The sequence below is a fragment of the Marmota monax genome, unplaced genomic scaffold, assembly GCF_021218885.2.
Source record: "Marmota monax isolate L192 unplaced genomic scaffold, Marmota_monax_Labrador192_F-V1.1 WCK01_AAM20220418_F8-fsc00290, whole genome shotgun sequence".
Lineage (NCBI taxonomy): Eukaryota > Metazoa > Chordata > Mammalia > Rodentia > Sciuridae > Marmota > Marmota monax.
Genome location: NW_026692628.1, coordinates 254,685 through 264,982, shown reverse-complemented (window position 1 = coordinate 264,982; position 10,298 = coordinate 254,685). Strand labels below are relative to the sequence as shown.

General features: G+C 42.0%; 1 protein-coding gene across 4 annotated transcripts; it reads left to right on the top strand.

The window, feature by feature from the left end:
* Window positions 1-450: 450 nt before the first annotated feature.
* Window positions 451-9,898, top strand: Glrx2 (glutaredoxin 2). 4 transcript variants are annotated; one of them, XM_046446311.2, is made up of 5 exons: window positions 864-968; window positions 3,262-3,443; window positions 3,911-3,974; window positions 8,295-8,471; window positions 9,634-9,898. In XM_046446311.2, exons 3-5 carry the CDS (start codon window positions 3,912-3,914, stop codon window positions 9,760-9,762), a joined length of 369 nt encoding a protein of 122 aa, XP_046302267.1. In that variant the 5' UTR covers window positions 864-968; window positions 3,262-3,443; window position 3,911; the 3' UTR covers window positions 9,763-9,898. The 4 variants fall into 4 exon arrangements, with proteins under 4 accessions (XP_046302268.1, XP_046302266.1, XP_046302267.1 ...); XM_046446312.2 differs by lacking the exons at window positions 864-968; window positions 3,262-3,443 and adding an exon at window positions 451-596; XM_046446310.2 differs by lacking the exon at window positions 3,262-3,443 and having other exon boundaries at window positions 775-968.
* The last annotated feature ends 400 nt before the right edge of the window (window positions 9,899-10,298 follow it).

Below are 10,298 nucleotides of genomic sequence, written 5' to 3'. Positions count from 1 at the left end.
TGTATTGTCTTAATAATTGTTTAGAAGCTTAGACATACCACTTGACCTTTGATTTTGATAGGTTTCAGTGTCCCCAGGAAATACAGAGACTCAGAAAGAGCCATTATTACATCACTGAGTGGCTTAGACAATCTTGTCATTAACAACTCTTGCCCATTTTCAAAGTCACCAGGAAACATTTCTGGGCTATTTTGTTTCCTAGTTTCGTTTTTATCTTGAAAACAGAATCTTTGCTTTCTTTGAACGTCCAACATTGGATTGATTGTTTTCTTTCAACTGAGTGTAAAATCCAATATTCCCATGATGTGTATTTGGGTTTTGGATCCATGACCTAATTTGAGGATGGCGTTCAGGCTCCTATTTCACCCACACGGAAAACCTGTCTGACAGGAAGTTGTGATGGTGCCACCATCCTCATGTAAACATCCCCAGCGCTTTGATTCTATTTTGGACAGTTGTTATTTTCCTTCTCGGTCCCGCCGGAATGTTGGCTACCACCCTTCTGCACCGGCTCCGCGTGCCTGTGGGCCTTAATGAGCTTCCCAAGCCCTAAAAGCCGCAGGAGCGGGGTGTGCGCGCAGCCTGGAGGTCTGCAGGTGAGCGAGCGCGCGGCTCCGGGGAGAGGTCGCACGTGGGCGGGCATCACGGGTCCAGCGCTCCAGAGCCGCTCCGCTCTCCAGCTGCCCGGGCCGGACCCGCGGAGGCGCCTAGGAGACCGGCGGCGGCGCGGACAGCCCGGCGGGGCGGGGCGGGCCCGGAGGCGCCGCGGCAGGGCGGGCCGGGGCGGGGCGGGCTCTCCGACGTCGCGGTCCCCGGCCCCTCCGCTAGTCTCTGTCTGGAGGTCTCACCATGCTGTGGCGTTGCGCTGTGTTGGCGGGGACGCAGCTGATCCGGAGCGGGAGCGGCTCTGCAGGGCGGCGCGGCGGGGCGGCGGGAGCTCACAGAGCTGCAGGAACTGCGGCCTCTGGGTATGCGGCTCGCCTGCAGGACAGGCCCTGCGGGCGCCGAGGCCTCGCGGGGACTTGGACGAAGCGCGCCGGGTGGGCGAGTGGGGCCGCCGCTTGGGCGCTGAGCCCTACCCAGCGGAGGCCCAGGACGCCAGGGGAGCGTGGTGCCCTCAGCGGTTGTGTGGATTTAAGGATCCCGGGATGCACAGGTTGAAAATATTCGAGTCGCACTGGCTTGGACCACCCGCGGTGGGTTACTAGATAGCAAATACAAGACGCCTTAATGATTTGCAGTTTCACATAAACAGCGAGTGAATCTTAGTTCAGAAGTATGTCCTAAATATGGCCCTGGACGTACTGAAAAAGAAGGGTATTTATTGTTTTAATTTAATCGGTCTCCCTTTGTTAAACCTGGCCAACCTTACCGCAGGAAGTGAAGGTGAGGATCCTACTAAATGGCCAAGGCTTTGAGGATGGGGACTGTGACATTCACGTAGATGTTGCCTCTGGAAACAGCGGCAGTGTTTCCATCCTCTTCCCAAAATTTGAATACCCACGGCATCCGGATTGGCAGCTGAGACCAACTGACCGCCCTGGTTGATGTTGAACCCGCCCACGCCACAGGTGTCTGTTCTGCCAGCTGCTACCTCGGGGCCTGCCGGGGCCCATGTTCCTTGGGTCTTGTTGCCTTTCCTTATCTAAATAATCTAGGGACTAGTTTTGCAAGACTCTAGGAACTCTTGATTAACTTTACAGAACAAGCCACGGAGCCCATCTTGAAAGCGCCAATCACTATTTGATTGACAGGTCCTTGAGGCCCAATGGTGTTTCCCTAGTAAGTGTATCTATCTGGGGGTATGTAGCACTTTGCTACTTACCGCTGATAAGATGCTTTATCAGATTAGTAGGCGTTTTATCAATGCTGAAGTGAAATTACTGTGCAGTTACCTTCTGCGTGAATGCCCCTTTCCTTAAAAGCTGATTTAGCTTTGAGGAAGCTCAAGTAGAAATTGAAGGGGGAAGAAGGGTGCCTTCCAGAAATTTGACAGGGAAGAGGGTGATATCTTAAGAGTACACCTATATCTCTCACTACCCAAGAAAACATTCTCTTAGGAAAGTTCTACTGGAACTCCTACTTCAGTAGTAAATGCTGTAGTAGATGGTTTGGGAATGACAGTTCAGTGCTGGACTTGAGATGAAAGGGACTTGTTTTCTTAGTTGAAAAGCCAAATAAAACTTCAGATTTATCCTATTTAGAGTTCCTTTGGTCCAGGCCAGCACTGCCTAACCTTTTCTGTTTAGTCTTTACCAACTCAGTCCCAGTTTTTTCTCAAAGCTGCCTTCTCCTCCTTAGTTATCCAAGGATAACATGTATTGGAAAAAAGCCATTTAAAATGGATTCAACTAAAACAGGACTAAAATTTCATGCTATACAATTCTTAAAAAAAAAAAAAAAAAAAAAAAAAAAAAAGCTTTGCACATCCTAGGGACTCGGGAGGCTGAGGCAGGTGGATCACAACTTGGAGGCCAGCCTTAGCAACTTAGTGAGGAAGTAAGCAACTTAGGAGACCCTGTCTCAAAATAAAAAATAAAGCTGCTGGAGTTGTAGCTTAGCGGTAGAGTGCTTGCCTAGTACACATGAGGCACTGGGTTCAATTCTCAGCACCACATATAAATAAGTAAATAAAAAAGTCTAGGGATGTGGCTTAGGGGTTAAGTTCCCCTGGGTTCAATCTCCAGTACCAAAATGAAAACAAAAAAACAAAAGCAAGCTTTAGAACCTTTGAAATATGACATTCACCTAACAACTAAAAATAGTTGAAAGTGACATTTTTTTATTTTAAATGCACTTATGAAGAATGGAGCATTGATTTGGAAGGGAGCATTTTTTCTTATATCAGAATTTGAATTTTGCCATATATTCATAAGGAAAACATTTAAAAAGATATTTGAACTTTCAGTTCTTTGTTCTATTCTTTTTTTTTCCAAGACAGATTTGCTCAGGCTGGCCTGGAACTCGAGGTCTTCCTGTTTCAGTAGTTGGAATTACAAATCTATGCTACCATACCCAGCTTGTCCTACTTTATTACTCCTAAGATATTAAAATAATTCTCTTAGAAAACATCTGTTATCTCAATTCTTTTTAAAGTTTAGTGATTTCACTTTGCAATTAGTTTGTCTCATGATGTCTGATTTGCTTCTACAGTGCAATAGGGCATGGCTGAACAAAATACATGAGTGGATAAGGGAAAGAAAGGTTGTAGGGCTAAGAAGAGAGATATATATGATGATGTTTAACTGGTTTGTTTTTTAGTGACTATTTTCCTATTTCATGGATGCCTCCTTTTACAAGCTCCCAACAGCTGTGGCTAATAAATACTGACATAATCAGGAATTAATAATAGTAATATCAAATGTTTTCAAACTTTACTGTGTGGAAGGCGCAGTTCTGTTTTCTGCAGATAAATTTATTTAATCTTCACAAAACCCTTTGAGGTGAGAGTGATTCTTGTTCATTGTATTTTGTGGATTGGAAAACAGGAGCTACAGACCCTCCTGGTTAGGGTACCTTATTTTCCTTAAAATCCTTAAATCTTTGTGTGTTCATTGCCACACAGAGTACAATTTCTGCCTATTTTAAAAAAATGAAAACCATATATTTTAACCCATAGTCAGGCTATCAATAGGACAGAATGTTTGAAATCTGGTGGTTATGGATTTATTTATTTATGAGAAAGATTATGCTGAACTTTAAACACAGGGAATGTGATTTTCTCAAGGGAATAAGGACCATAGTTAAGAACACGTGTCCTTTTGCTTTTAGTAACCTAATGCTTTTTAAATTGATATTTACACTGATAAGTAAAACTTTTTTTTTCTATTTTATATATTTGAATGTCTATATGGAACTTGTGATAGATTATCATTTAATTAACTACACTGCCTTTTAAAATTCCTTTTAGGATGGGGAACCATGCATCATCATCTTTGGGGAAGTCAGAAACTACTCCTGTGAACCAAATCCAAGTGAGTGATGTGGGAGGTACAGGAAAATTATTTTCCTCTTCAGAAGAAAGAATTGTCTTATCCATTTGTTGCTCATCCAGATGAGCTGAGTTCAAAGGAGCTGGCTGTATCAATAACTAAGAAAACAGTGAAAAAACCATGCAGCACATGAACATGAGTTTCTATGGTTGAGAGCAGGATGGCTTGGTGACCCCAAGGGTCAGCTCCATGCTGGGCAGCGCTAGAAAGAGCAAGAGAGTGAGCACACCCGAAACTCCCCTATTTATTGGGGAGAAGACATTCGATAGAATATTTCACCCAAATAAGGCATATATAATTGGTGATGTCTTGTATCAGCAGATTGACATCTTGGCAAGTCACACCCATCTCAGTTGCTAGTAGGATCACAGGCAGAGAGAGAGGAAGACACATTTGCCTCACACAGCCCAATCAGTGTGCAACACCAGACTAGTCCCCTCATACACTCAAATGCGCATACCTCACACAGCCCCTGGCTGGCTCCCTCCGGACACCCATTTAATATGCTTATTCACTGTCCAGAGGTGACAAGTTCAGCAAGCGAATTCCTAAACAAATTTTTATTTTGAAATCTGTTATCATAATTCACATGGCAAAGAAGTCCTACATCATTTTGGTAGTCATAATTTATAAGATTTATTTATTTTGGTACCACGCATTGAACCTAGAGGTGCTTAACCATTAAGCCACATCCCTAGCCATTTTTTTATTTTTTATTTAGAGACAGGGTCTCACTAAGTTGCTGAGGCTGGCTTTGAACTTGTGATCCTCTTGCCTCAGACTCCTTCCCAGGTTGCTGGGATTACAGGCATGTGCCACTGTACCTGGCTGAGATTTATTCTTGTTGAAATTTATACTCCAGGTTGGATCTATAAGGCTGACTGTTCTTTCATCATACCCAGCTTAAGTCTACTGTTGACCCAGTCATGCTGTCCATAGCCTGGGAGACTGTTTGATTTTGACCTGGGCTTGCTTGTTTTTTTTTTTTGTTATTCTCACAGTTCTATTTTATTTCAGGGAAAACATACAGATCAAAATTAGCCAAAGGAAAAGATACAGAGAATGGATTTCTGCAAGGGTGCTAAATATGAAATTCTCATTGTCCTCAGATACTCTTCCAATACTGACAGTGCCATCTGTGGAGTATTGTCATCCAGTGAAGGTCATTTGAGATTCTGTGTCCTGAGTTTTTACTGAAGCTTCATTATTCAGGGTGTGGGTGATGGATTTGTTATCCAAATGGTTGAACTCAGTTTTCAACCCCAGTTCTACTCTCTGAAGGTCAGGTTGGTATCTAACCTGGCCTAGGGTTACCTGTTTAGCGTAAACATCAAGTTCGGGCTTAGGGTCCCCTCACCCCCTATAAATAACAAAGACATTTGTGTCACTCAAGAAATTCCAAAGATTTAAGGGCTTCTTTCCAGGAATCAGAGACAAAGGCAATACCTCTGTATGGGCAAAATCAAATTCTTTAATAAAAACCTTTTTTTTTGTACCAGGAAGTCAACCCAGGGGGCTTAACCATGGAGCCACATTCCCAGCCCTTTTTTGTATTTTATTAGAGATAGGGTCTTGCTGAGTTGCTTAGGGCTTAAGTTGCTGAGGCTGGGTTTGAACTCATGATCCTGCCTCAGCCTCCTGAGTCACTGGGATTACTGGTGTATGCCTCCAGTAATCCCAGTAAGCCTGGCTTACTAAAAATCTTTTATCTGCTTATAAAAATACTAGCTACTCAGAGTGCAGTACATGCTAATGTTTAGTAGCTATCTGACATAGACCCTAGTATGCAACAGTTACTACATAGATGATTCTGGGATACTGTATACTTTTGTGCTCTCTTGCTTTCCTCTCTTTCATGGTCAATCATAGTTAATTCTGCCTCAGAAAATTTCTTCTATATGTATGCATATTTTTCTTCCCTTGTAGCTTATAAAACATTCCCATTTCTTTCTTTCTTTCTCTCTTTTTCACCACTTTCTACCACCACATACAAAAAACTTATGCCCTGGGCTGGAGGACTAGCTTAGTGGTAGAGGGCTTGCCTCATTTGCTTGAGGCCCTGGGTTTGATCCCTAGCACTGAAAAAAACAACCCTGCATTTAGTTGAATTCATGGCTGTTGAATATAACAGCAATGGTGGAAACTTACTGTGAAGGGATTGCTTCTTTTTTTGGTGGGTGGGTACCAGGGATTGAACTCAGCCTGCGAGGGAAAGAAACATCAATCTGGCGTCAACAGAAATGTCTGTCAATCAGTGGGATCTCCTGACTAATGCCTGTCAATCAGCAGGACCCTGTGGCCAATCCTGGAGTTCAGCCAACTCCTCTGACCAACTCCAACAGGACCCGGGACTCTAAAAATACCTTTTCCTGTCCCAAGCCCTACCCTTCCTGCCATGAGCCCCATAAAATCCCAGTCCGGTTGAGCTCCCATGTTTCTCCTCAGACCCTTCTGAGGTTTTTCCTCAGACCCTTCTCCTGTCCACTGTGTCAGTCTCGTCTGATGAGTTCCGCCTGGGAGTGATATTTCAAATAAAGCCTCATTTGGTGGTCTTTTTAAATCTGCCTACTTTGGTCGCTGCCCTCCTCTCCTCGACTGATCTTATATTGGGCACTCAACCAGTGACACACATCCCCAGCTCTATTAGGTATTTTATTTAGAGATAGGGTCCGAGTTGCTTAGCACCTCGCTTTTGCTGAGGCTGACTCTCGGTCTTCCTGTCAGCCTATGGAGCCCCTGAGATTATAGGCGTGTAATCCACTGTGCCCAGCTGGGATTGCTTCTTAAAATAAAAACAGACCATGAGGGTTCAGGAGAACCTGGCACTGTCACCTTGAGTTTTAGCTCACTCTCGAATCTCTTCATTAGTTTTCTATTTCATGCTGGTATCCAGCATGGTTCTTTCTTCAAATCATGGCCTCAGTGAGCCTAGGTAGAACCCATGGCAGCATAGTGGAGGCAATAGCCTGGTTTTGGTGTTGTGAGGGATTAGGTCGAATTCAAGTATTGCAAACTTCTCAATCTAGGCAGAAGGACTGAGTTAAAAGCCAGCCTTAGCAATTTAGCAAGACCCAAACCAAGCAACTTAGTGAGACTCTGTCTCAAAAAATTAAAAAGGACTGGGGATACAGCTCAGTGGTTAAGTACCTCTGAGTTCAATCCCCCCCCCCCAAACAGATCAGCTTACAGACAGCTATGATATAACTGAGGATTCTTCTAGCACCCAAGGGTGGATATAACTTATGAAGTACTTTGGGTATTGTATGTCGTTTTGACCTTCATCTTCAAGGTGCTACTTATGACCCATGTGAAAACAATCTACACAGATGCTTAAGTGCCAGACCTGTCTGTTTAAAAAATCTTTTCAAGGATCAGGGTATAAAAATATTTAGAAACAAAGAACAAAAAACAAACTTTAATGGCCATGTAGACGCACAGCATTTTCATGCTCACTGGGTTAAAGTCCTGGAGAGTAGCTTCCAAACCAGGCTGCTCTGTACTACAGATATATAGGATTGAATGGAAGTGGAGGAGGAAGCTGTTGTCTATACCTGGATTAGTGTTTTAAGGAAAGTTATTAAGAATCAAGGAGTTAATGCCTTTTGAACACCTACCTTTGAGAAGCAGCGTAACAGACATTATATGTCTAGACCTATTATAGAGCCAGATTTGCCTGGGCTCAAAGTTCAGTTCACCCATTGATAGATGAGGATCATTAAGTTATTTATCTACCTCTGTGCCTCATTTTCTTTCTTTCGTTTTGGTACTGGGGATTGAATCCAGGGGTGCTTAACAATATCCCCAGTCCTTTTTATTTTTCATTTTGAGACAGGATCTCACTATGTTGCCTGTCGCCTTGCTAAGTTACTGAGTCTCAGCCTTCCCAGCTACTGGGATTATAGATATACACTATCATGCCTGGCTCTGTGCCTCATTTTCTTCACCTGCAAAATTGAGAAAATAATAAGACCTACTTCAGGATTATAGTGAGATTTCAGTGATCTAGTGAAGTGCTGAGAAAAGTGCTTTTACACCTAAGTGTTAGTTGTTCACGAATTGACTTATCATTGTTATTTGTTAGTATCATTACTATTCCTTGCCAGGCACTTTATATTTGTTACATTTTTGCTCCTTCTAACATCCCTTGGAAATGAATAATATCCTCACTTTGCAGATGTTAAAGCAGATGATAACTTAGTTTGATTCCTCAGTTGTGAGACCTCTAAAATCTACTCTATCATGATTTCTTTCTAAAAGGTAATGTTGAGAATTAAAATGATTTTCTTTTCGGTCTTGTTTTAGGAAACCATTTCTGATAATTGTGTGGTGATTTTCTCAAAAACATCCTGTTCTTACTGTACAATGGCAAAAAATATTTTCCGTGACATGAATGTTAATTATAAAGCAGTGGAATTGGACATGCTTGAATATGGGAGCCAGTTTCAAGATGCTCTTTATAAAATGACTGGAGAAAGAACTGTGAGTATATCCTCAGCTATGCTGTTGTAATAGATGGTAACTTGGTTCACCTAGAGACTAGACTTTGTATTAGAAAAAGGAAGCCAGAAGTTCTCTGAAGATACCATCCACCATGCGGCCTGCGTATTGGTTTCATTAATGAGGTTTTTGGCATAAAAGTTAGCTAGCAGAGATCGAAATAAAACACACAGACTCAGTTACCTTTTCTTATGACCAGGTCCGAGACGGCTCCCCTCTCTGGCTCCAATCTCGAACCACACCCATAGGGCAGCAAGGATTACTCAGGGCTAGCAGGAGAGAGAGCGAGCGAGCACGCCAGGGAGTAGCCTTTTATTGGGGAACAAGAAATTCAGGGGAGAATTCCATCCAATGAAGGTTGAGGGGGGGCCGCACTCCAAGGTCAGGGTCAGTGATTGGGCCCCCGGGGTCAGTGGTCAGTCACACCCCCACACGGACGGGTTCTCATCAGGAGAGGGCCGGGAAAGTTCCGACACAGCCAGAACGCCTCAGACCCAAACCGGGAGTCGCCCAATCACGCGTGAGAATGGCTCTCCACAATACCAAGAAATGGCAAATTTGGAAACCAGAGTTTTATAATAGGGAAAAGCAGAGTTGTTTTTTATTTTTACTGTGTGTGTGCTTGCTTGGGCACTGGGATTACAGGGGATGATGGTGTTGTTATAAGGACTTATGTAGGGTTTTTAAGGTCCTCTTTCAAGATAAAGATGTTAAAGAGGGGTCATTCTTTAGTGACTGTGCAAATAGGAATTCTTTTCTCTTCCATGTTTATGGATTTTTCTAATATGCAACATAAGAACTGTGTTGCTATTTTCCTCTTTTATATTTGCATGGAAGTTTATGGTATATGTTCCCCCTTTAGTGAATATGTTAAGAAAAGACTACTTAAACACTATAAATACTTTTATTTTTGTGTTACATACCATAGTGATTATGAGGAAGGCCTTTAGAATCAGATTTTCCTGGATTTGAATCTCCGATCATTTCATTTACTAAGATTGTCATCTTGGGCACATTCTTCCTCATTTTCCTCCAAAATCAGGCTAAAAACTAGTACCCAAGTATGAGTGTCAGCAAGTATCAGAAATGATTTCATAATTCTAACAATAAGTTATGCCTAATTTATCTTTTATTTATCTAACAGGTTCCAAGAATATTTGTCAATGGAACTTTTATTGGAGGTGCAACTGATACTCATAGGCTTCATAAAGAAGGGAAGTTGCTACCACTAGTTCATCAGTGTTATTTAAAAAAGAAGAGAGAATTTCAGTAATGTAGGTACTTACCATGACTAGTAAATGTTAATGTGATAATACCTGATAATGCCTTTTAAATATTTGAGGATGTTTTAAATGTGAATTATCTTCATGATTAAAAATAATGAAAAATAAATGGCTGTGGACACCTCATCTTCTTACTTGCCAATTCTTGAGGAGGAGATGATATTTATAACCAAAGGGGTAGTTATATCATAAGATAAGAATGCATTTAATTAGGAATTTTTATATGAATTTTACAGCCAAGAGCTAGGAGATAAGCATTTGAAATTATTCCCTATAGCATTCAGGAGTTAACTCCTTACCTTGTGTAGCTTTTAGTAGTAAGGACTGATGTGAGTTTCTTTCAAATTTAAGGTTCTCACTAATAACAGTTGTGAAACAGGTAGGGATATCTTCTACCATATTGTGTAAAGCCTTCACATTCTACTTCTAGAGCAATGTATGTCATATACATTAAAATTCAATGTCTTATACATTAAAATTCATAGAATGGAATGAATTTTACCTTGGGGAAACCAAATGATTCATT

What these genes read in the sequence shown, in the direction of transcription:
- Glrx2 (XM_046446310.2), top strand. Translation starts at nt 850, where the DNA reads ATGCTGTGGCGTTGCGCTGTGTTGGCGGGGACGCAGCTGATCCGGAGC. An exon ending in GCAGGAACTGCGGCCTCTGG is followed by an intron (nt 969 to 3,910) that starts GTATGCGGCTCG and finishes AATTCCTTTTAG; the next exon opens with GATGGGGAACCATGCATCAT. An exon ending in CTCCTGTGAACCAAATCCAA is followed by an intron (nt 3,975 to 8,294) that starts GTGAGTGATGTG and finishes GTCTTGTTTTAG; the next exon opens with GAAACCATTTCTGATAATTG.